This window comes from Camelus dromedarius, chromosome 27 (genome assembly GCF_036321535.1).
Source record: "Camelus dromedarius isolate mCamDro1 chromosome 27, mCamDro1.pat, whole genome shotgun sequence".
Lineage (NCBI taxonomy): Eukaryota > Metazoa > Chordata > Mammalia > Artiodactyla > Camelidae > Camelus > Camelus dromedarius.
This window is the reverse complement of record NC_087462.1, coordinates 185,528-210,775: the sequence shown is the minus strand read 5'-3', so window position 1 is coordinate 210,775 and position 25,248 is coordinate 185,528. Positions and strand designations below refer to the sequence as shown.

The window sequence follows — 25,248 nt, the reverse complement described above, 5'->3', positions numbered from 1 at the left end:
TCCTTGGTGACCAAAGAAGCTTGGAGAGCGAGGGCGGGATGGCTCCACCCATACTCCGGGACAAAGCGCCGCCCCCCATCCCGCCCCTTTCTGACTTTCACCTCGGAGCCTTTGTGCTCAGTCTGGCCTTCAGCTTAACCCAGTCTCCGCCTGAGTTTGTAGCTCAACTCTTTGGGAAAGGCTCCCCCCACTCCAGGCTGGGTTAGGGGGTCTGCTCTGAGCCCTCGCGGCCACTAGTCCCCCCGACTGCACTTGTTCGCGGAATGAGTGGACCACCCACGGTCCCCAGTTCCCTGTCCCAGGCTGTTACCTTACCTTACCAATAGAAGGATCTTTTTCACTGCACCCTCCGTAGCTGTAAACTCTCCCATAGCTCCCCAGTTCCTGTAGGCCCTGAAATCTACAGCCAGCCTCGCCCTCGCCTCTCCTCCCGCCTCAGTCCCCAGCTACCCTAAAAGAGATGCAGTTTCCCTTAACAAGCCACGTCTCTTCTGTGTCCTTGCCCTTGCTGTCTCCCAACTAATACTTTTCTCTGCTTCTTTTCAGGACTCTTATTTATTCTTTTAGTTCCAGTGTCCCCACATCCAGGAAAAGCACCAGGAAGAGGGCAAGCCTCTCGCCCAACCCTGGCCAAGGAGGGTGAGGGTGTGTGTCCCTCCTTGTCTCTCTGGGGAGTCATCTAGAGCAGAGGGTTCCAGGTTCCTCATACCATCACAGGAACCACCCAGGTCAGACCAGATGCTCTTTATTCTCTAGCTATGCACCATTGGGGTGGGGGAGGCTCCCCAGGGCTCCACTGAGGGGAAGCCCAGCCTGCTGGGGAAGCCGGATGTGTTGGCCATCAGGGTAAAGGGCCCACGGTTAGCCCCCCTGCTGCCCAGAACCCTGCTAACGTCCTCTAGTCGCAACTGAGTGGAAGGAAAGTCCCCCTCAGTGTGGTCCAGGCAGGGCAGGGGGCCCAGAGTGCGGCCTTGGCCATCAGCTGGTGTGCCGGCAGCGTTTCTGCAGGTGGTAGATGAGGAACGCCAGGAGAAGCAGCCCCAGAACCAAGCTGCCGGTCCACAGGGCTGCAGAGGTTGGCGAGGAACCTGGAGAAAGACACATCGGAATACTTACCCCTTTCTGAAGGTTTTGGGGGAGCAGCCCAGCAGTCTGCCTAAGGCACCCCAATTCACCAAGTTCCCTGAAATTTTACAAAGGACTTCATGGTTTGAAACATCTTTTGAGTCATATAAAAATCCCTGGAATAGCCAAAAGACTTTAAGGTGAGTCTTTTGAAAGGTACATAGGATCTTATAGTTCGAGCTGGGCTGTCCAGTGAGGGGGACACTGGCCAGACGGCCTGTGAAATATGGCCCCTCTGAATGGACAGCCCTGTCCATGTAAAACACATTGCATTTTGAAGACCAATGTGAAGAAAAAAATCTCACTCATGCTTCTTCATAGATGACATGTTGAAGTGATAATACCTGAGATGTATTGGGTTCGATGAAATATATTATCAAACTTATTTCTCCTTTTTTCCTGAATGTGGCTACTAGAAAAACTGAAATTACCCAAGTAGGTGTATTCTAGTTCTGTTTCTATTCCACAGGCTGCCGTGGCCCACGTAGTTTAGAGTTTACAAAGTGCTGTGGCATCTACACGGTCTTGGAAACATAGTTCTCACCACCGTTTAGGCAGCTGTTATCTTGCAGTCCGGGGAGCCCACTGGACAGCTGGGGAAACTGAAACCAGCAGGATGCCTCCTTGTCTAAGGCCTTGACAAATTTCCCTCCCTCCCAGCTCCCCCAGTGCCCACCCCAGACCCCAGACTCACAGGTTTCCGGGACCAGGTGCAGGTTGGCCACCTGGCCCCCCGGGTCCAGGCGACACTGGAACCAGCCCTCAGCGTGGCACTTGGTCCACAGGGCGCTCCTGCTGCTCAGCCAAGCCTGGGCCCCGGACTCCCGCGTCTCGTAACTTGCCAGTCCGCCAGGGGCCTGGGTCCAGCGCACAGCCACCCCTGGCCCGCAGGCCGCCTCACACAATAGCTCCAAAACCCCCAGTGCTGACGACTCGTGGATCTCCGGGTGGCAGGGCCTCGTGGAGCTGTTTCTAGGTGCCAGGCCAGGACTCCCTGGGCTGTGGGTGGAGGCCTGCTCGGGGCTGACCTCAGGGGAGGTTGTGATTTGGAGCTCCAGAGGGGTTGTGATGGGGTGCTCTCGGGGGGAAGTGGGGGGCTCTGGGGGGATCCTGATATGGAGATCCGGGAGGGTCGTGCCAGAGTGCTCTTGGGGGGGCGTGGCAGGGGGCTCCGGGGAGGTCAGGCCCTGCAGGACTGGAAAATGGCAGCCATTTGTTCTCACTGCTGCCCAGGCCCCCTCTCCTGCCTGCATCTCTCCATCTGGACCACATGGTTGGACCAGAACTGCTCTAAGCCCATCCTGGGTGAATTTCAGGGTGGGTAGGAGCAGGGTCGGGGTCCATTGTGGCCGTTCCACCCTGAGTGAGCGTCTAAATCCCCAAGTCTCACTTTCCTCAGCTGTAATGGGGGTGGGGTGACAGCCACCTACCCCGGGGGGCTGGCATGAAGAGCGATCCGTGTACCCAGAGCACAGGGCCTTGGGGTATTGGGAAAAGGGTGGGAGGCGGGAGGGGAGGGTGCCCCCCATGGAATGAGGAGATGCCCTGTTGTGCAGTCAAGAGGCTGAGGCCCCGAGAGGGGATCTGTAGGCTCTGCTGTGAAATCTCTCAGACCCGGAGGTCTGTCTGCAGGCCCTCTCTCTGTGTCCCTGCCTGGCCCCTTCCTACTTCTTGATCCAGAATCTTTCCTGGCCCCCATGACCCCAGCGTGTTAACATGAGTTTCAAGGTGCCCTATCAGAGAATCAACCTGTACTTTTTTAATGAGAGCCTGCCAGGGGCCTGGTGATGCGGGCAGGGCCCGTCCCAGATTAGACACATGTGGGTTAAACTAATAATAACATATGAAATGAACTGAGCACCTACTGTGTGCCAGACCCCACGTTAAATGTCTTTGTTAGTTCGTTCAGCATTTCTTGAGCACCTACTGTGCGCCAGGCACTGTGATAGCGGTTATTCATTAATTCATTCAGACTGTAAATGTAGGTACTGAACACCTACTATGTGCTGGCCACTGTTTTAGCCACTGGAGACACAGCTGTGAATGGGAGCGACACGTTCCTATCTGGATAAAACCCACGGCAACAGGGTCTGTCTCTACAGATAATGGAAAAAACAAAGCAAGCACATGAGATGTCAGATGCTGACAGAAGGTGTCAACAGATCCTCAACAGACATTCAACAGGAGAGAAGGAGCTCATGTGTGTGAGTGTGTGTTGTGCGTATGTGTGTCTGTGTGAGGGGCGGGGGGTTGACCCCTTGGACAGGGAGGTCAGAGAAACCCTCACTGGGAAGGTAACCCGAGGGAGGTGAGAGAGGGAGCCAGGGGAGATGTGGGTGTGGGGAAGAGCATTGCTGGTGGAACACACAGCAGTGCAAAGGCCCTGGGGCAGGACCGCACTTGGGGTGTTGGGGGAACAGCAGAGTGAGTGAGGGGGAAAGGGAGGAGGGGAGAGGGCAGGGAGGCAGTGGGACAGGCAGGGCAAGCTCTGCAGGGGCCCCTGGGCACAGGGAGAATTTGGGCTTCCACCCAGAGGGAGGTGGGAGCCATAGAAGGCTGTGGGCAGAGGAGGGGCAGCAAGTTACGGCCCAGCACAGGGCAGGTGCTCAGGAAAGCTGTCGAATGAATAAGAAGCCACACTCTGGCTGCCGCCAGGGGACAGAGTAAAAATTGAATGCATTTTTCCCCCTGCGGTGGGTACTGTGCTCCCGCCCAGATGGGGATGCAGTGGGTTGCTCCCAAGATTCCAGAAGAGCTGCTGGGCACTGCCCATCAGGGCTCCTAGGAGCTGGGTGTTGTGACTTCACCCGTGTCCTGGGGACACTGAGGCGCTGCCCAGCCGGGAACCTGCAGACTTACCTGGAATGGGCTGGCGGTGGCTCAGCTCCAAGCCTGGCAGCCTCAGGGTGGCCTGGCAGTGGAGGGTGTGCAGGGCGGGGGCCCCCCAGGGGGGCAGCAGCCAGCGGGTCGTCACTTGGAACAGCGGGTCCTCGCCCTCCTGGGGCTCCTCCTCCACATCCCAGTCCAGGGCCTCTGCCCCCTCCAGTTCCCCATCCCCCAGGAGCAGGGACATGGAGAAGGTGTCAGGGCTGGTAGGCGGGCCAGCAGGCATGATGTTGTGGGCTGTGCAGGCCACCTCCCGGCCCTGCCCGGCCACCAGGGCCTCTGGGGTCACAGTCAGCTGGTTCGGGAAGGCTGTGGAGGGAGGGATGGGAGGGGGTGGGCTGAGCCCAGAGGGTCAGGGCTGGGCCCTGAGGAAGGGGTGTGGGGGTGGGGTAGGGGGTGAGTGGGCACTGCTGGGGCACAGGGACAGGGAAACCCAGTGGCCACACCATGTGTGGCTAAATTATAAGGTGCAGGACAGGTGTCCAGAGCAGAAAGGGCAGAGGTTTGGGTGCGGGAGGTTTGGGGATGGAAAGGGAGTGAAGTCTGAGAGGCCAGGAAGGGGAATGCGAGGAGGAGGGAGTGGATTGCAGAGTGGCTCAGGAGGACCTGCAGGGCAGGCTTTGAGCTGGGGCAGGGTGGGCAATCCGGGAAGCCTCAAGGAAGAGGTGGCATAGGGACAGAGGAAAAGCAGGGCTGCCGGGTGCCAAGGCGACGGGAGGGGCGGGGGCTCACCGAACACCAGGAGCTGCACGGCCTGCTGGAAGGTGAGGTTCCCGCAGGAGCCCACGCACACGCGGGTCCCCGCAGCTGACAGCGAGGCGTTGCGCACGGAGAGGACGCTGATGCCCGCGCCCGACTGTACGGCGCCCAGGCTGGTGTCCAGGCTCCGCCACTGCACGGAGGCAGCCCTGCCGTCTGCGCAGGCCAGGCGGCAGGTGAGCTCTCGGGACTCGCCCACGGCCATTGCCACCACGGGCTCAGGGGGCTCCACCTCCAGCGGCCCACCTGCGGGCAGACGGCGCTCTCAGCCCCGCCCCGCGCCCCCAGCCCCAGCCCCTTCCTCCTCCTCCAGCCGTGCCTCCTCCAAGGCCCTCCGCTGTAGGATCCCCCATCACCTCCCTGAACCTCCGCGGCGCCCCGCTTCTCTCCTGAGCCAGGTCCCCACTCACCGCGGCCCTGCGGGAGCAGCCCCAGAAGGAGGAGAAGCGGCAGGAAGACGCCCTGCTCCATGCTCGGTCCCCTGCTCTGTCCCCGGCCCGCGGGGAGGAGGCTTAAATAGTGGCGCCCTGGGCTCCTTCCCGCCGCCCCGAGACCTCGCTTCCCCTCCCCCCAGCTGCTCCCCGGGGGTTTCCCGAGGGGGTTTCCCACCCTGACCCTCGACCCCGGAGGCGACAGAGAGACAGGGGCTGGGGGCCAGAGTTGAGGTGGGGGCAGAACAAGGTCAGAACAGGCGGGCGGAGGGCCTGGGCCGATTCCAGGTCTCACTTTTAGACACGGAAGATCGGAAGATGGGGGCGGGAGAGGGGTGACTGTCGAGGTCAACTGCATGGAAATCGGAGCCAGGCCCAGGGTTGGCGCCAGGTTCGCCCCGTCGCGGAAATCTCGTCCTTCACTGCCCGCGACGGCCGCGCGGGGGCGGCGGCGCGCAGCCTCCCCTAAGCTCGTGGGTGGGGGGGTCTCCGGGGTGGTGGCTCGTCGGGGGAACCGCTTGGAAGAGGGGACCGTCAAGGATGAGGAGCTTGTGGAGGCACTGGGGTCTCCGGGGGATGATGGAGCTGAGGCCCTCCGGTCCCTGGGACGCAGGCCTGATGGGACCCTGGGAGCCCCGGGCATGGAGGCCGCCTCTGCTCTGTTCCACATAGCGGCCTGGGTCTGGGGTCCACAGGAGACTGGGAGGGGCCCCCAGGGGGTCATCAGCGAGTCCTAGAATCTCATCTTCCCAACTCCTGAATCCATCCATTCCCGGCCTCTCAGCCTGGTCCCCGGCTCCTTCTGGGCCGTTCACCACCCGGCACCCAGAGTGGATTTAGAAATACCCTCTGAGCACGTAGACACCCCAAGACTGCCTGTGGCAGAAGGAAAAGCCAAACTCCTGGAGGCTGCCAGAGCCCCAGGACCTTAGCACGTGCCTCCCCTGCTCTCCGCCCCATCCAGCCTCCCTGCGCCCCTCCCCCACCGCACTTCCTTTGGTGCGGTTTCCTCCTAGCCCTTAGCAAGGTCTTGCAGCTGATGTCACATCCCCCGTGTAATGCTGCTGCCCCCTGCAGTGACCCCAGACCCCATGCGCAGCAGGCATGCAGGAAGAAAAGAATGGAGGGTCTCGGTTGCCCCCATGACCTCAGGGTGTGGCTTGTGCCTCAGTTTCCCCGACCTCCTCATAAGAGGGGGCAACCCGGCCATGGGGTCTGGGCATGACCCGCTCTGCTGTTTGTGTCTTCTCACTCAGCCTCTTAATTGTCAGAGGCAGAAACTGGCGCCCACGAGGAGGGGCCTGGAGCAGAGGAGGAGAGCTGTGGCTGGGGGGCTTCGAGGGGAGCAGGCCCTAGTGAGGAGGGCCCAGGTGTGGGAACCCAAAGTCTGGCTTCCTTGGTCCCATCCCCCTCCACCCCCTGCCGGGAAAGGCTGCACAGGAAGGCCATTCTGAGGTGCGGCCCTCCCCAGGCCGGAGGTGTGGGCCTTCTCGGGAAGCTGGGCCCTTAACCCGGGTGGGGGGCCACGGGCCTGGTGAATGGGTCTCTTCCCAGCCCCTGACCCTGCTTCCTGCCGCCCTCACGGGGCGTGGACTGGTCTCCCCAACTGCCGGCCCCTCAGCTCTAAGACTCTGCTGCTGCAGTGAGGAACCATCAGGTTCAAGACACCCACAGCTCTAAGAGGCTGAGTGCTAAGGAGAGCAGAGGCCACCCTGAGGAAGGGACAGGTGGGCTGAACAGGAAGAAGGTTCTGGCAGAGGTGGGGAGAGTCAGAGCCTGGCGGGGAGGGGAGAGAAGAAAAGGCGGGTGGAGAGACAAGAGACAGAGGGAGGTGTGGGGGGAGAAGGCCCAGAGGGGGTCTGGATGGACCCAGGACAGGCAGAGCCAGCTCCAGCAGGGACTGAACCTCATCTCCCACCTGTCTTGCCCTGGGGGACTGAGCCTGCGTGGGGGCTGAGGTCACGGTTGTATCTCCAAGCCTGGGCTTCCTGCAGTGCTAGCTCTGGGTCACCCCTTCCCGGCATCTTCCTTGCCTGGAGGAAGCCCTCAGTGGTCCCCATAGGAAGCCTCCTTCCCATCAAGGGTCCCAGCCCCACCGAAGACCCACATCCTGGCCTCCTCGCCCACCTTCCCAGGACAGCATCAGTGCTCTGCAGGGTACTCGGGGCCAAGGAGGCTCAGTGTCCAGAGAGGCCAGCGCCCCAGCCCCAGGACACGCCTGTTCCCCAAGGACACCTTCCTGCCAGCTCCTCTTGCTATACCGCTGGTCAGTTGGGGACCTCACAGCTCTTTTTCTTTGGGGTGAGCTGGAGTTAGGAGGGCAGGGCTGGATCGTTTGGAGCCCCTCCCCCATCAGGTGCCCCACCCAGCTCTGGCCCTGGAGAATCCCAGACCCAGGATGTCAGCCTGGGCACCCCTCTCTGGATCACCCCTGCCTTGGGGGGGGATCTCAGGGATAGTGGGGGAGGAAGGAGATGGAGGCTATGAGTGGTCTTTCATTAAATAGCCACACAGAAGATTTTAGAGCAGGACGGGGCTGTTCCAGTCCATCTGGTGGTCCCTAAAGTCCCCTGGGTCAGCTGGGCTGAGGGGGCATGGAGGGCTGACACCCAGGGCACCAAGGTGAGGCCAGGTCCCCAGATAAACAACCACCGTGGGATGCCCGTGAAGACAGCCTCACTTGGAGATTCTCTCTGAAGCTGAACCCAAGTTTGGCAAATTGGGTGGTGGCCGGCTGGCCATCTTGGGGCCTTTAGAGCCCCTTGGGTCCATTTGAGGCACTGAGGTTTGAGTCATCAGGAGCGTCAAGAGGGTGGAAGCTCCGACCTGTGATGAGACGGACTGGACTGGACAGCAGCCCCTGGTGGGGGTGCGCTCCCTGGGGAATGCGGCTGGTCCCCGACCTGGATGGAGGGCTCAGGCAGGGCCAACCTGGAGAAAGCGGAACACGTGCGGGTGGGGGCTCTGAGGGTCCTTGGGCCACTCACCTGCCCCAGAGGGCAGGCAGGCAGGCAGGCATGTTTGCTGAGTGAGAGCTGATTTGGGGGTGCTGGCTCTACTCCCACAAGGCTGGGGACCTAGAAAGGCGACTCCTGACCTCAGGCCCCGGGGCTGTGCTGTCCTCCAGGGGCAGCTCCTGGTCAGTGGGGTTCTGGCCGAAGGGCTGAGGGGTGGTCCACGGACCCCAAGGAGACTCTCGTGGGTTCTGGGGGATGCAAAGGGTGATCAGGAGCACCGGGAGCGAGGGGAAGGTGCTGAAGGGGATGGTGTCCAGTGCCCAGAGAGCGGGCATCAGGGGGCCAACTGACCCCCAAGGTGGATGGTCGGGATGTGGGCAGTGCCTTGTCAGAGGGCCCCAGGCTGCAGTCTCACTCAGCTCCATGGGGCACAGGTGCACTAGGGCCCTGAGGGGGTGGGGTGCCGCCCTCACACAGGCCACGGATGCCACGTTCGTGCCCGGCACTGTGCCTGGGGGACAGGACAGCAGGGAGGTCACCACCCCTCCCAGACTCCCCCCAGGGCAGGGGCAGAAGAGGCCCGAACTGACCTTAGCAGGTGTGTGCAGACCAGGGACCTCAGAGATCTGCCCAGCCCACACCCACCCGCTTGTCCACTGTCCACCACCTGTTGTCCATCTTCCCATCATCACAACTCCTCCATCCCCGGGCCACCAGTCGTCCACGCATCCACCGCTCATCCAGCCACTCAGTGTCCATCTGTCCATCCCTCCATGCATCATCTGCCCCCAGCTGGAAACCTCATGTGCACTGACCACACCCACCGTGGCAGCCCCGGTGTGGGGACCAGCTGAGCTGAGTGGGGAGGCCCAGCTCTGCTCCATCAGACCCTGTGTTGTGATGGAGGTTTGGAGGGTCTCTGAGGAGCAGGCAGGCCGTTTCCCAGGGCAGAAGTGCCGGCAATAAATTCAAACAGTTCCCAAGGATTTGCTGTGGGTCACCAGCCAGCGCTGGGCCAGCTGTGTGAAATTCCAACCATGCAGTAGGCCAGCCAGCTGATCCACCTGGGAAGGCCGGGCTGGGGAAGGGACAACGTGGGGGTATAGGACAAACTCAGGCCGGGCAGAGTGCCAGCCAGGAGTGGCCACTCATCGCCTGCAGTGTACGTTTTAATTCAAGTATCAGCCTAAAAGCAGGTGGGAAGACTCAGTTACTGGGAAACTTTTAAGTATGTTTGGAACAACTTGGGTTTATGAATCTACTTTTTCACCTACAATTTTAGGAAATCTTACATACAGATGAAATTAAATACTTCCAGTGAAAATTAAGCAGAACAGAACACAGCACAGGGCCTGGCATGCAGTAAGTGCTCTGTAAATGACAACCATGGTAAATACATCTTATTACTGAGGAAAGCAGTTGAAGGAGATGGTTAATAAATGTTCTTTTTGTCTAACTAGAAAGACAGAAGCTTGTGAAACTCTATACTAAAGACACAATAAAATAAAAATCTTAAGGTTAAAAAAAGAAAATTAAGCAGAACATACATGTAAAGGTAAAATACACACTGGATTTCGAGACTTTAGTATGAGGTAAGAAGGTGAAAATCTTACTATTTATTATTACAGGTTCAAAGTGTAGTATTTTGGATTTATGTGGTTAAATAAAGCATATTTCATAAATTGATTTGTGTTACTCACACCACCCATTTCTTTTCGCATTTTCTGCATGGCTGCTGGGAACGGAGCGGACTGTGCGGCTGGAACTGTATTGCAGCTGTGGGGAGGCTCTGGCCTTGCACTGGCTTGTGCCGGTGAGTACAGAACAGAAATGTTCCACCATGGCACCCACTCCTCCGCCGGACCCCAGGCTGAGACCTGGGAACCCCTGCTCTGCTAAGGGGTTAGGACAGTGGTTCCTACCTGGCAGGGACCCTGGGCAATGTCCGGGGGCATCTGTGGTTATCACACTCGGGGCTCCTGGCATCGAGGGGATGGGGCCGGGGTGCTGCTCAAAGCCCCACAGCCGCCGGAGAAACATAGGGACCCAGTGCCAGCAGTGCTGAGAACTGGGAGGTAGGGAAACTGTGCGGGTGGATGTAGGAGAACCGGATGGGCCTGACAGTAGGGTCTGCACCTGTGACATGAATGGGACCAGGGGGCTTGGGGAGGATGGAAGCCTGGCAGCTAGGTCTGGGTGATGGGGGCGGGTGGGGTGGCGAAAGTTCAGAGCCCAGTCAAGGTGGAGTTGGGGGTAGTTCTGCTGGGCAGGTGGGAAACTGGGGTTGCAGGACTGTGCCGAGGTATCTGGAGCAGGGCTCCCGGAGGACCAGGCTGGGTTTGGGGGTGCTGGGTAGGGAATGGGGCCACGGTCCAGCATCCAAGGCTGAGACTGGGAGTCCCAACTGGTCCAGATAACCTGTGGGTGCCCAACAGGGAGAGGGTCAGGGTCGGGCTGAGGGTCGGGGGTGGGGACCCAGGGTCAGGGCCCGGCCGGGACTCGTGCGCTCACCGCACCGCCGCCCTCGGTGACGACTTTCCTCGCCAGCAGGACGCGGAGGTCCAGCTTGGTTCGGCCCCGCATGCTGCAGCCACGAACGCAGGGACGTTCCGGCTCCCGCTCCGGCTGCGATCAGCGACACCGACTCGGAGGCCGCCGCCGCCGCCGCCGCCCACGACTATTGGCATCCCCCGCGGCCACCGCGCTGCCGGACTGCACCTCCCGGCATGCCGCGGGAGCCGGGGCGACCGCCGGGGCCGCGTGTCCCACAAGGCCGCGCGCGGCGCAGGGCCTCGCTAGCCCCGACCCTCGAGTCGCTGGCGAGGGCGCCCGACCTAAGGGGCGCACTCGGCTTCTGAGGCAGGAGCTCCTGCCTTCGCGTATTTTAGGGCGAATGACGGAGGCGTCGTGCCTCTTTAGGTCCAGTTCTGCTGCGTGGGCATTGCCGGGGCCGGGCGAGGACGCCTGAGGCCGGGGAGGCGGCGACCGTCGACGCAGGAGGCGCCCGCTGGGTGCTCGAAGGAGCGAGGTGGGGACCGTGGCTTGGGTGAGGGCTGCGGGCGCGTCTGGAGTTGCGGGGGGCGGGGTCGTGCGCTCGGATGGAGTCGCGTGCCAGGCGGCCAGGCTCCTGTCGTCTGCCCAGGGCCGAGGTGCCCGGGCCGTGAGTGCTTTATCTCGTGTGGGAGGCTGGGTCCGGGGGCCGGCGTAATGGTGCTAGAGGCCATGGTCGTGCTGAGGGTCGTTTAGTCGCCAGAGCCCTGATGAGGGTCTTTCCCTAATTTAAGAAATAGTTACTGAGGGCCCACTAGTTGTCAAGTGTTGCTCTCGGTGCCCGGGTGACCGCAGAGACCAGGGAGCTTCCATTCTCGTGGGGGTAGGGGTGGGGTGGGGAGAGTGGGGACCGGGGAGCATAAATGTTAGGTAAACAGGCAGCAGTGTGCTGGCTCTCCAGGGCAAAAAGCTGTGCTTTGTAGCACATGCTGACTCCTGGGGTGTAAGTACTCCCCTCATGGCTAGTTTCAAGCTGCCAACGCGACGTCATCCAGCTTACAAAACTCCTGCAGACTTAAGGGTCAGCTCTTGTAAGCTCCAGCCACTGCGCAGGGGGTCGAAGGTATACTCTATTTGCGGGTGATAAATGCTGTGGGGAGAAGAGAAAATGAGATGGAAGGAGCCTGGCAGTGTGGAAGTAGCGGGGCAGGTTGTAGGAGTAAGTTGGGTGGCCAGGGGGAGATGTGTTCAGAGGGGGAGGTCTGAGCAGAGACTTGGAGGAAGTGGAGAGAGTTAGCAAGCGTCTATACCAGGTAGAAAGTACAGTGGGTGCAGAGGCCCTGCGGCTGGAGCTACCTGGGGTGTTCCAGGGAAACAAGACCAGCGGGATGGATAAAGCCAGGGAGAGGGGAGAAAAGGACCTGGTCGGGTAGAACTCTCTAGGCTCCCGAACAGCCCTCTCCAGCCCCCAAATCCTCTGAATTCGAGGTCTTCCTTTCTCTGAATCTCAGTGTCCTCATCATTATAATGGCCCTCGGCAGGCATGCAGCTCGGTGCCCAGCAGAACACGAGAGCTGGTCCTTCCCTGCCTGGCTTGGTCCCACGTGGAGAGCCAGCTCTTTCCAGGATGGAGGCAGGAGGGGAGCCTGGCAGGTTCGCTGTGTCCTTGTCCCAGGAAGAACAAGCCTCCCTTGTTAGAGTCCCCGTGGGACAAAGGGGCAGGCGGCCATGGAGGCGCGTGAGTCTGAATCAGGGGGCTGGCGGCCGGACAAAGGACAATTGTGAGGGCCCTGGGGAGGTGGGAAGTGACAGATCACAGGCTGGGAGGGCAGACGGAAGCTGACAATGGATGGGTGGCATCCCAGAGAACACCTGGCCTGCTGCCGCTCCCCCCGACCCCCGGTGCGGGGAGAGAACAACAGGCCATCCAATAACCCAGCTTCCTGGGGGTGCAGACCCACCTTCAGCCCCCACGGGGATTTAGAGGAGCGTGGGGGGCCTTGGCTCAGTGCAGCAATGTTGACGACAGCTCCCTCAACCCACTTCTTTATTGGGTATCTGCACCTGCCGTTCCAGGCCAGTGGTGTCCTAGAGCACGTGTCCCGGACCGACATGCACGACGACTGGGCTCCCTCTTCTGGGTTGAGGTCAAATCCGTCCTTCAGGAGATACAAGTCAAAGCCATTCTTGACTCCTCCCTTTCTCTTTGCCTGACCACTCCCCTCTGCTCCAAACCCTCTGGGGTTCCTACCTCCCTCTGGGTAACAGTCACGGCGTCCCTGCGCCCACAGGACCCTGCCCTCACCTCTCTCTCCCTGCTCACTCTGCTCCAGCCACACAGGCCTCCTCCCTGTTCTCCAACACACCTGGCACAACCCTGCCCCAGGGCCTTTGCCCCTGCTCCACCTAAAATGCTGTCAACAACATTATTTTGCAGTTGCCCCAAATGGAAATGAAGAAGCTCATCAAATAAAGTGTGGTATCTGCACACAATGGAATGTCCCACCCAGCACTGTGGGTCTAGGACCACACCCAACAGCAGGACGACTCACACGAGGCTGGGGAAAGAGACCTCAAGAATGCAGTGCACAGTTTGAAAGGAGAGGCCAACAGCCCTGGTTTAGAAGTCAGAATGGTGGTTACGGGTGGAGGGAAGGAGACAGCTGGTATGCGGGGCTTCTGGGGGCTGGGAGCCGTTGGGGGGGGGGTCTCAGTGCTGCTACATGGCCATAATGGGTGTAACTGCTCTGCGGGGGTTCTGCCCACCGTGAAGAGAAATGCTGATTCCTCCTCCACACTGCATCCCTGCTCCCCACCCCCATCTTGGCAACCAAAAATGTCTCTGGATGTTGTCCATTGTCCCCTGGGGGCAGAGTCAGCCCAGGTTGAGAACCACTGGACTGGGGGATGGGTTCTAGACTAGAACACTCTAGATCTGCGCCGTATAGTACAGCGGCCACTGGCCACGTCCGGCCACAAGTGTTTGAACTGTGGCTGGTCCAGACCGAGGTGTGCTGGGAATGCGGAACAACCTGATTTTGAAGACTTAACATGAAGAAAAGCACGTAAAATACCCCGTGTCTAATCTTTGTATGCTGACATGATGACATCTTGGATATTTTGGCTTAAATAAAATGTATTATTAAAATTAATTTTTCTTGTTTTCTTTTTTTGACATGGCCACCAGAAAGCTCAGAGTTACACACGTGGCTTGCATTCTGTTTCTTGTGGGCCATCTTGGTTGCCCCTGAGTCCCCAACCCCCAGCACAGAGCCTGGTACACAGTAGGTGCCCAAGAAGTGCAGCCCCTGGCTTCGTAGCCAGAACCCAGAGGCAAAGTTAGAAGTGTGGGTTCACTCGTGGCACAGACGGAACCAGGGGAGGGCTTTGTGAGCAGGATGGGGGCAACTTGTGATTTTGGGAGGCTCTTTGGTTGTTGTATCGGAATGGGCTTCAGGGCAGGAAGGGAGACAGTGAATTTTGGGAGCAGTAATACCGTTCAGCAACTGAAGAAGGAACAGATGGATCCGGGAAAAATGGAGGAAGCTGGGAGAGGGGAAAGGGCCAGGTTCTCAGTGAAGACAGCTGCCCCCATAACTGCCACCCTGACGTCCTCCTCAGCCGACTGTGAAGAACTAGGCCAGGGTAGGCCACATGGCCAGGAGCTGAGAGCCAGTGGCCCCCAGTCCTACAACCACAAGGAAGTAAATCCTGCAACGAGAGGGGCTGGGAAGCAGACCTTCCCCAGCTGACCCTCCCCGTGAGCCCCAGCCCTGGCCAACACCAGTGAGGCAGCCTGAGCTGGAGGCCCCAGCTGCACGGGCCCTGGGAAACTGCGATAATCAACACATGTGGTTTAAGCCTCCGTGTTTTGGGGGGGTTGGTTGTGTGGCAGACAGATGACCCACCCTCTACAGCGGGCTGACCAGCAGTGTCCCCATGCATCTCCCACGGGGCCCCAAAGCCACGATTCCAAAACTGAACTCATGATCTTCTAAAGCATGCCCCTCCTGCACCTGCTCCCCCCAGGTAAGGGCAACTCCATCCTTTCAGGGGCTCAGACCAAATCCTGGAGACTCTCCAGTTCCCTCCCTCCCCACGTTGTCTGCCTGCAAACCCTGTTCTAGTTTTAACATACAACCGGAACCCACCTGCTTCTTGTCCCTCCTCCGTCCCTGCTGGACTGGCCCCACCACCCCTCGGCCCCCAATTGTCCCCATCCTCCCTGCCATCTGCCCCCCACCACCCCTCCCACCTTTCCTGTGCCACCATCCACCCCCCTCGCCCCTCCCTGAGCCGCGTAGTCCCCTCTGCCCCGACTCCCGGCGCTGCCCAAGGCCTGTTCTCCCTATAGCCACCAGAGGGCGCCTGTGAGCACCAATGGGGCTCGTCCCTGCTCTGCCCACCGCCCTCCAGGGCTTCCGTGTTCCTGGTGGTGAGTCTGAGGCCTCCCGCACCCCGGGCCCTGCACGGCCTGACCCACCGTCACCTCCTCCCTCTTTCCCCGTCACTTATTCCACCCCAACCAACACGGGCCTCCCCGAAGTTTCTCCCGCCCACCGGGCATAGTGCTGCCCCAGGGCCTTTGCCCCTGCTGTGCCCCCCGCCAGGTGTGCCCTCTCCCCACCTGTCCCCGGGGCTGGGTTCTCCCCTCACCTCCTTCAGGTGTCTGCTCTAGGGGAACAGCGAGTCCCCCAGATGCACTCCCCACACCTCCAGCCCCTTCCTCCCCTGCAATCTCCAAGGCACTACTGACCTTTAAGTCTGTGAACTTACTTGCCTGTCTCTCTCAGCAGAAGGTGAAGGAGGAGGTTTATGTGCTTTGTTCACCCTTGTTTTCCCTGTACCTGGTAGTGCCTGGCACACAACAGAATGCTGGTTGAATTCACAATTATGATAAGGGCTAGAATTGACGGGGTGATTGGCTCAGCCTCGAAGCCCCTTCCCAGGCAAGGACTCCAGCTGGACCTCACGTGGCTGGGCCAGAAGCCCCCTGCTCATGTCCCGCAGTGAGCTTCCTTTTCCTAGTTCTCTCATTGGCCCTCCGCTGTCAGTGTGTCAGGCTGGATCACAAACTCGGCTAGTTTGCATGGTCTTGGAGTTAATCAGCATCTCATTACATACCGCTCGCTGGGTGGAGGTGACGAGCTCTGGCCTGAAAGTGATTTGCAGAAGCTGCGCTGTCAGTGGAGGAAACGGCGGGCTGTGGCGGGTGGGAGGAGCTCTCAGGCTGCCCCTCTAGTCTGTCCCTCCAGCCCACTGCCACCCGTGTTAGTGCTGCTCCTTCCAACATCACAGGGAAATGAGGCAGTGGAACCTGTGTCTCCAGCTGTCTTCGCTCCGTGGCTGGCTGCTGCAGCCTGGGCTGGGGCTCAGGCCTGGGGAGGGGTCGGGGCCTGAGCCTCCTCCTTCCTCTGCTGGCCCCGGGCCCTCCTCGGTCGACTTCAGGCTGGGGTCACAGGTTCCTGCACTTGCGTGCAGCGTTGGTCACTGGGAGGCGCTGTCGGGCAGGAGGACAGAGGTGGGGTGCCCGTCTCTCACCCGCTCCTCAGTGACCAGTTCTGTCCGTGGATCTGGAGTTGAGCTGCTTCTGCTGTTTTGTTTGGTTTTTGTTTTGGTTTTGGGGGGAGGTACTTAGGGTTATTTATCGACTTTAATGGAGGCATTGGGGAGTGACCTGGGACCTCGTGCACCCACTGAGCTATACCCTCCTGCCCTTCTGGAAGGAAGCAAGGGCTTGTCCAGAGTCAGGGCCCACAGGTGACTGACGATGGAGCCAGCTGTGGGCTGGGCTGTAGAAAAGTGCATCCCAGGTGGAGAGAGGGCAGGTAAAGGCCCTGAGGTTCCCACCCCAAGGAGTAGGAAGACACGGTGCCATGCACAAGGGTTAGGGGATTGGAGAGCAGAGGGAAAGTGGGGACCAGGCCGGGCAGGGTTTTGCGGCAGGCACAGTGAGGGCTTGGGTTTTATCCTAGGGTAACGGGAACTCACAGAGGAGCTCCAGCACTCTCAGAAGGCTGAGCTGGAGTTGGAACCTGGGAGAAGCCCTTGATCGTCAGCTTTGACCTAAAACCCAAGTCAGAGGATCCTGTGCCAACACCCCCCTCCCCGGTCCTCAGTTTCCCTGTCTGTAACCACAGAGGCAGGTTAGCGACAGCACCTCTCTGATGAGACGCTGGGACAATTACACAAGACGGGGCGGGCACAGAAAATGATCAGGGCGGAGTAAATACTCAGCAGAAGGCCTTCATCTGCCTGCGGCGTCACGTGGCCCACGCGACCCTTGCGCATGTGGCTCTGCGGTGGTAACCTCCCTCCGCTGCTGCTGCTGTGATTTACTGGCCTCACTGGTTTCTTGACCAGTCCAGCTGGGGGCTTATCAAGTCTGTTGATCATTTTAAAGAACCACCTGGGGGTGGGGGACTTTGATAATTCTTTGCACAGTCTTATAGTTCATGCAATTCTACTTTTTTTTTTTTAACTCTTTCCACTTAGTTGTTTTTCTAGTTTCTTTAGGTGAAACCTTAGGTCATTGATTTTAAGATCTTTCTTCTTTTCCAATAGAAGTATTTAAGACTTGTTTTATGACCTTTTACACAGATGATAACATTTTGATTTAAAAGTTTATAGAGGGGAGGATATAGCTCAAGTGGTAGAGTGCATGCTTAGCATGCACGAGGTCCTGGGTTCAATCCCCAGCCCCTCCTCCAAATATAGATAGATAAATAATTACCTCCCCCACCAAAAAAAAAAAAAAAAAGAATTGAAAATGTTTAAACAGCGTGCATTAAAATTACATTGTGGAGTGAGTTGTATGGTGTGTGAATTATAACTCAAAAAAAGCTGTGGGAAGGGGCCTGATAATACAGCAACAAACAAGGGTACATGGAAGAGGCAGGACTTCGAATTCTGTTCCACCATGTATCCTCGAGGATGGAGCGAATCCCTGTTGGCTTCTGGGAGGCAGTGGGTCCTCCTGGAGGGCCCCCACTGCCTGAGCACCGCTCTCACTCCTGCATTGGCAGGCCCTCCCCTTGTCCTGCACCTGGGTCCCTTCCCATCTCCCTGCAGGGGTCCTGCCAACAGTCACCTGAATCTGCACCACTGTCCTGGACTCCCCACCCGGCCCTGTGTTTGCAGGACATTTAGGGGCTTCTGACACTATGTGCCCATCAAGAAGTTTATTGTTTATTTCCTCCCTCCCCTCCTGGAACATCAGGTCCTCCTCTATCTGTTCTTGTCATGTTCCCACCGTCCCAAACAGAAACTAGCACACAGTAGGTCCTTAGTGGATGAAGGAAGGAGGGGAGGAAGGAACGCTTCTTGGCCCAGAGTGGCAGCTCCCTGGGTGGCGGACTTGTACTATGCCTCAGTTTCCCCAGCTGTGGAAATGGGGCTGCGCCGCCCGCGACCTGCCCAGTCCCTCCCGCTGCCAGGCTGTGGGTGCCGTGTTGGCAGTGCCAGCTCCCTGGGGCGCACTCTGGCCTAGACTGCCCAGCTTGGCCGGCTCCTGAGGGACCTGCTCTGCTGACACCGTATTCTTTCCCAGACCGTCCAGCCACCTGGCTGACACTCGATCCCGGCCCCACTTCCAGGCCAGTGACCGCCGACCAGCCTGCTTGGGCCAGGGCCCCACGATGCCGGGCTGGGGGACAAGGGGCCATCTGTGACGCCCAGGGAGGGGGTGGTGAGCCCATGGCCCTGCCAAGTCCGGCAGATGCATGAGGACCGGGCCGGTGCCGGGACCTGCGGCCCAGAGCCCGCACCAGGTGTGGCCGCTGCCTGCCATGGGGACCCTCAGCTGCGACCCCACACCCCGGCTGACAGCCGCACCCCCAGGCCGGCGGGCCCCTGAGTGCCAGGTTCCAGAGACCACCGGCCTGCGGAGGTCATGCAGGCTGGCCGCCTGGGAGAACGGTAGGGGGGCGAGGGGGCCTGGGCTCCGGGGAGGTAGGGGAGCCCAGCTGCATGCAGGAGCCCAGCCCCAGCCTCAGTCTTCCTCCCTGTGGCACGGGCAGGCCCGGGGTGCTCCCATGGGCTCCTGAGGATGCCTCTACCCAGCATGGGCTGAGGGTCTCACCGGCCAGGCGCCCCTCGAGGGCAGAGGGGCAGCAGTGGACAGAGGAGCAGGGTCCCTGTGGGGAGACCGACAGGCAAGACCCACTCGCAGCACTGAGTGGCGATGAGACCTCAGAGAGAAAGCACTGAGCCGCCGGGAGCCTGCAGGCGGAGGGGGGAGACTGGGGTCCTGGGGGCCGAGCACCCCCTGACGCTGACTGTGGGGCTCGCTGAGGGCTCTGGCCCACCTCTCTGTCTGCAGCAAAGCAGCTGGATGCAGGCTTTATGCCCTTGTGGCACTAACATTCTCACAGGGGCCACCAAGCATCATAGCTCTGACCGCCTCTCTGTGTCCAGACCTCAGTACCCGCCCCCCATGACCACATCTCTGTGTCCAACCTCAGTGACCCCTCCTGTGATCGTGTCCCCATGTGCCCTGGGAGGGGGAGGCTGCTGGCCAGCAGCTCCTTCCTGTGACTCAGTTTGACTCACAATGCCCCTGCCACTCACTTTCCCCCTCTGGGGAGGCAGCCTCTGCTCCCCAACTTCTGCCATAGAGGGTGGCCAGGTACCTGGGTGGGGTCTTAGGGGCTGGGCCCCAGGATCCCCCCCATCTCTTAGGGTGTGTGGCCCCGGGTCATGACCTGAAGGCTTTGGTCGCAGGCTCTGGGCCGGGCTTGTATGTCCTACCGTCCACTATCGGCTTCGTCAACCACGACTGCACCAGGGTGTCAGGTCCTGCCTACTCACTCTCCCGGAGGCCCAGCGAGGGTAAGGCTGGGGCAGGGTGGGTGAGGGATCGGAGGGGCAGGAGAGGGGGCCTCCCAGCCTCCATTCTCCCACCTAGGAGCATGTGTGATGTGAGGCAACACCTGCTGTGTGTCCTCAGGGAAGCGGCTGTGCCTCTCTGGGCCCTGTTTCCTTAGGGAAAGGAGAGCAGTGTGTGGTTTTGTGGTGCGTTAGCAGATTGCTTGATGCTTGACTGGGGCATGCTGTGTCTCAGTTTCCCTTTCTGTCAACAATGAGGGCACAATACTTGCCAAATTGTCAGAATTAAAGACAGGGTGGATGCCTAGAGACAGTCATTAAGCCAGGATTAGTGGTGCCTGGTCTCCAGTCAGGGCTCAGGAGCAGAGGGCCTGGAGTATGCAGCCGAAGAGGGGGGCGCTCACAGGCTGCGATGCCCAGGCACTCCTCACCCCACTTTGCAGAGTGCTCGGGGGTCCCCGTGGGCCGGGTGGGGGCAGGAAGAGCCCTTCCTATTGAGGACTTTGACTTGTGTGGACAGAAGCTTGTTGGGAGGTGCAGCCTCTTCCCCGCCTTCAGAATCAGCCACAATCCCAAAACAAACTGTGAGAAAACCGGGGAAGCTGGGAGGGGCCCAGAAGACAAATGAAGGAATCAGCACCACAGTCACTGTCACTGGGGAGGCTGGCCTGGGTTCCTAGCTTCTTATTCTGGGACAGAGGGACAGACAGCCTAGGGAGGTGGGGGTAGTTAGTGGCTGTTAGTGTAGACTTTGCAGAACCCCAAGTGAAGCCTTCTTGGAGGTAGAGTCATGAGGTCTGGACTTTGTAGGATGAGTAGGAGTTCGGTGGAGCCCCTCTGAGAAGATGGGGACTCCAGGCAGAGCTTGCAGCACAGACAAAGGCCTTGAGATGGGAAGTGGCATGAGTTGGGGTAGGCTCGTTTGCCACGAGCATGCTTCACGCACGTGCACAGTGTCATGTGTGCACACGCACACACAGAGCACGTAAACCTCCTAGACTCAGATGTGTGCACTGGCACTGGAGTGTGTGTAAACAGCAGCAGTGACAGTCGTGGTAATTGGTCCCAGTTATGACGTTCACCACTGGCCCACCCCCTTCAGTGGGGAAGAGGAGGCGGCTTATGCCATGCAGCCCGCCCAAGGACCCGGCTCACAGAGGCCCAACTCCTGACAGGCCCCAGCACTGAAAGGGCGCTCCTTGGCCGCTTACTCAGGGCCTGGTTCCTCTAGCTCCAGGCGCAGTTCTAACGGCCCACGAGCTGGTTCCCCAGCCACTGGCACAGGAGAGGGTGGCGGGACAGAGCCACAGGATAGCTGGGGTTGTGAGGACAGAGCAACGCTTATCCAGACAAAGTCAAGAAGAGACCTGGGGCCCCAGGTCAGTGAGCTGAGTCCCTGCCCTCCCAGAGAGGGCGGCGGGGGGGGGAGGTGTCTGGGGGGGAGGTGGAAGTGCCTCAGGGTTAACCAGGGGCACCAAGTGGGGCCCTCAGGACCCTGGGCTTCTCTCCCAGTATCTCCGCAGGAGACCAGCCCGGGGCCAGTCTACTTCCTGGACCCGAAAGTCACCCGCTTTGGCCGAAGCTGCACCCCTGCCTACTCCATGCAGGGCCGGGGCAAGTCTCGGGGTGAGTATCTGACCTGTACTGCCCCACCAGGATCTGCCCTTTTGGGGTCTTAGCGACTCTTGTGCCTCTGTCCTCTCCTCCCCTCCCATCCCCGAGTCTTTAGGACTTCCATGTCTTTGGAGTGACAAAATCCAATGCCTCAGCAGAGGGGCCAAGGGCCCTGAGAGTACCTGAATGGGGGAAGTGGGCCATGGTGATGGTGACCTGTCCACACATGGTACCACGAAGGCAGCTGGGGCTCATCCTCGGCAAAGGGAGCACTGGGGACTGTGGCAAACCAGCAATCCCCTCCACAGGCTCCAGGCAGTGCCCATTCCCCTAAAGCACCAGATTTAATTACCCGATTCAAGCCTCCCATTTCCACTCACCCTTTCATCTTTTGACCTATCACCCAGGGACCCACCAATTCAATCATTCATCCATTCATCCATGTATCCCCTTACCAAACTACCCTATTCAACACCCAGTCCAGCCATTAATCCATCCACCCATCAATCCATCCATCCACCCACCCATCCACCCATCCATCCACCCACCCATCCATTATCCATCCATCCATCCATCCATCCGGGATCCATCTATCAATCCATCTACATATTCATGAATCCATCATCTACTCATTCACTCACCACCCATCCTTCTACTCACCCATTCACTCAAACATGTATCAAGCCAACTGCTGGGAGTTGAAGTAGATTTGACATGTCATTGCTTTTTGTGACACCCCAGTCCAGTGGTGGAGTTAGACCCAACTGGGGACCATCCCACCCCAGTGTGGCTATGTCTGGAGAGGGGGACAGACCCACACCAGGGGGATCCTGGGAAGGACTGTGGGGCTCTGCCAAAAGGAGGGTGTGGGGAAGGCAGCAGAGGGTGGGGACTTTGGGGCCATCTTAAAGGATGAGAAGCAGAAGTTGGGAGGTTGGAATGGGAAACAGGAGGCATGCCTGGCAGGGGGCTGAACTTGGGCAAAGGCTGGAGGCTTGGAAGAGAACAGAGAGGGGTCGGGGAAGAAGAAACACCTCAGGGCTGCTGCGAGCTCCACGATGCACATGGCCATGGGAGCCGTGCGAGGTCTTCGAGGGGGTAAGGACTCTGCCAATGCCAACTCTCCTGCCCGACTCTCACAGGTCTGGAGGTGACGCCGGGCCCTGGGGCCTACAGCCCAGAGAAGGTGGCTCCTGTGCGCCAGCGGACCCCCCCAGCTTTCACCCTGGGCTCCCGCCTCCGCCCACAGCCCATGGACAACTCAGCCCCTGCCCCTAACACCTACACCCTGCCTTCCCTCTGGGGCTCCCAGATCTCCATCAAGCCCAGCAGCCCCAGTTACACGGTGGTGGGCCGCATGCCCGCTGCCCGCCCCCCGCAGGACCCTGCTGAGATGCCAGGCCCTGGCCAGTACGACAGCCCAGACCCCAACATGTACCGCCAGCGCCGGCCCGCTTTCACCATGCTGGGGCGGCCCCGAGCCCCGCGCCCCCCGGAGGAGACGCCCGGCCCGGGCACCCACAGCCCCGAGCAGGTCACTGTGACCAAGGCCAGGGCCCCGGCCTTCACCATGGGCATCCGCCACTCCAAACGGGCCACCACCATGGCCGCCGACACCACAGCCTGATGCCTTCAGGGGACAGGATGCCTGGCTTGCTTCTGGGCTGAGAGCCTCAGTGTTCCATGCTTTGAAGTGCAGTGTGGGCAGCCCCTCCTGGGCCTGGCTTCAGCTGGGGGACTGGGGACAGTTCTTTTCTGAACTGTCTGAGGTCCTTCTAGGCCACCCGCTTCTCCAGTCCCCGGGGGATGTGACCCCTTGGCCCCGACAGGGTGAGCCTCCTTCCAGCGTCCCAGTTTCTCCTCTCTGGGTCACTCCAGGCCAGGCCAGGTGGAAGAAGGGACACTTTGGCCTTCCCCAGCTGCTGGCTGGAGATGCAGCTTCCTGTGTCCTAGAACTCAGCATCCGCTCACCAGGGCCTGGGTCCTCAGCGCAGCTTGGGTTTCTGCCAAACTTGGGCTCATCCCAGCTCCTCACGGAAGCACAGCCCTGGTCTCAGCCCCATCCTCTAGCTGCTGGCCAATAAATCTCCACGGCACCGAGAACTGTCACAGCACACACGCTTTGTCTGTTGACGTCACAGGAGAGAACCCTGAATGCAGCTCTCAAGATCCAGACCCCCAACCCTGCAGTCCGTAGGGATCTGGATGGGACCAGAGAAGGGGCCCAGGGCTGGAGGAGACCAGAGGTGGAGCCAGGGCTTTGAGTGGGGAAGCCTGCCAGGTAGGCTTCCTGGAAGAGGGGCCACTGAAGCTGGGCTTTGAAGGATGTATAGGAATTGGATGTAGTCTAATGCCTGCCATCAGTAGGTGCCTGCTGTGTTCCAGATATTGATAAAGATCGTCGAAGCCTCACAGCAACTCAAGAGGCAGTCAAGTCTATGGAGGGGGAAAGGAGGGCTCAGGGAGACTGGACGCCTGTCCGAGGGCACGCCATGAAGGCCAGTGCCCTTCTGATACTGGGATGGAAACCCTGGCCTTTGTTCTGTCACAGGGACAGGAAGGAAACAACTGGAGGATGTCACATAAGGGACCCCTTCGTGTGAAGACACCTTATAAACCCCAAGGCCCAGAAGGGCCCTAACCATGGAGCCTGGGAAAGACAGACTATGCCACAGCTCCTTGGAGGAGATGGCCCCAGGGGCAGCACAGCACATGGGACCCAGAAGGGTCCTGGGTGGCTGTCAGCTCCCTCCTACTGCCCTCTTCCCTAGCCTGGGGGGTGCCAAACGTGGACACACCCCCTTCACCAGACTAGGTGGATACACACCAGGACCCCCTACATACACACATCTGGACACACCAGGACCCCCTACAAACACATCTGGACATGCACCAGGACCTCTACACACACACCTGGACACACACCGGGACCCCCTACACACACACCTGGACACACAACAGGACCTCTACAAATACACACACACACACACAGAGCTGAGCCGAAATTCCCTCCTCTTTCACACACGGTCTCATCCGCGCACAATATACACACAACCCAACCCACACACAGTCCCCATGTTTGGAGCCCACAACAGAGACAGAGAACACGCACGAGTCCAGATGGGGGCTCCAGACCCCGACAAAAGTCACCCCCCACCGCTGACCCCCAAGGCCACGCCCTCTGCAGCCCGGACCGCCGAGGCACAATAGCTCCCGAGGCCTGAGGCTCGAGGCGTCGGACAGCAGCACCGCCCCGAGCCCCGCCCGCGGGCCAATCACGGCAGCGCGCGCCCCGCCTCCCCCCCGCCCCCATCACCGCCTCCTCCCGGGGTCTGCGGGCGGCGGCAGCGCAGTGATCTCACCCTCTGATTTATCGATCCGGCTCCGGGTGGCCTCGCCCCTCTTTCCCACCTGCCCGGGCCCGGCCCCCTCCCTTTGTTTCCCAGCAGCCAGCCCTGCCTGGGGCGGGGCTGGAGGGGGAGGGGGATCGACCAGCCCGGGTCCGGGAGGCTGGGTCCTGGGGTGACCGAGACAGTCCGTTCCCTGGTGCAGAGGCGACAACACTTGAGGCCTTGGCGGGGGACGAGGAGGCTGCTGATGGAGGAGCCGGCGGGCCTGCGACGCTGAGGCCCAAGAGTTCAGTTGGACTGATGCCGGACAGGGCTCCCTAGAAATGCAGGAGGAGCCCGTAACCCTCCAGCCCCAGCCCCGGCTTAGAGCCGGTGAAACTGAGGCCCAGGCTAAGGCGGCAGAGGCTGTCGCAGACAGCCCAGCCTGGCACCGAGAGGTCCGAGTACGCGCTGTGTGCCCTCGGGCAGGCCCCCGCCCCTCTCTGAGTCTCAGTTTCCCTGGGAGGAAATAAAGCCCGGCGTGATTTCCAAGTACCCTGGCTGGAACAGTGGGAAGGGAGGGGGCTGACCTTAGGTCCTTGACCGCGCCTCCGCCCCTCTCCAGACTTCAGTTTTCCCGAGTCACAAAGGGAAGAAGGGAGGTGATTTGTAAGCCTCTCCCACCTGTGTCCTTCCAGGAACTTGGGCGACGGGTAGGGGGCGAAGTAAGGGGTCGCCGCCCGGGTCCTGGGTTCGAAACTTCACTGCTTCCCTGACTGCCGGATCCGAGTTGGCGCCCATGCCCCCGGTGGGCCTCAGTTTCCCCCAGCC

At 59.9% G+C, this 25,248-nt stretch overlaps 2 protein-coding genes and 1 long non-coding RNA gene across 6 annotated transcripts; 2 read left to right on the top strand and 1 right to left on the bottom strand.

The window, feature by feature from the left end:
• Positions 1 to 729: 729 nt before the first annotated feature.
• MADCAM1 (mucosal vascular addressin cell adhesion molecule 1) lies at positions 730 to 10,839 on the bottom strand. Of its 4 annotated transcripts, XM_031436832.2 has the most exons (7): positions 10,670 to 10,839; positions 9,859 to 10,576; positions 4,744 to 5,016; positions 3,985 to 4,320; positions 3,126 to 3,221; positions 1,820 to 2,320; positions 730 to 1,088 (listed from the first exon to the last, which is right to left on the bottom strand). In XM_031436832.2, exons 1-7 carry the CDS (start codon positions 10,739 to 10,741, stop codon positions 979 to 981), a joined length of 2,106 nt encoding a protein of 701 aa, XP_031292692.1. In that variant the 5' UTR covers positions 10,742 to 10,839; the 3' UTR covers positions 730 to 978. The 4 variants fall into 4 exon arrangements, with proteins under 4 accessions (XP_031292692.1, XP_031292693.1, XP_010983575.2 ...); XM_031436833.2 differs by lacking the exon at positions 3,126 to 3,221; XM_010985273.3 differs by lacking the exons at positions 9,859 to 10,576; positions 10,670 to 10,839 and adding an exon at positions 5,181 to 5,354.
• A 229-nt stretch (positions 10,840 to 11,068) lies between these two features.
• On the top strand, positions 11,069 to 13,800 carry LOC105093403 (uncharacterized). Its single transcript, XR_837553.3, has 3 exons — positions 11,069 to 11,186; positions 12,190 to 12,386; positions 13,086 to 13,800. It is a non-coding gene; the product is annotated as an uncharacterized LOC105093403 (long non-coding RNA).
• A 4,635-nt stretch (positions 13,801 to 18,435) lies between these two features.
• CIMAP1D (CIMAP1 family member D) lies at positions 18,436 to 22,715 on the top strand. Its single transcript, XM_031436831.2, has 4 exons — positions 18,436 to 18,565; positions 19,370 to 19,477; positions 20,987 to 21,100; positions 22,231 to 22,715. Exons 1-4 carry the CDS (start codon positions 18,436 to 18,438, stop codon positions 22,713 to 22,715), a joined length of 837 nt encoding a protein of 278 aa, XP_031292691.2.
• Positions 22,716 to 25,248: the final 2,533 nt, after the last annotated feature.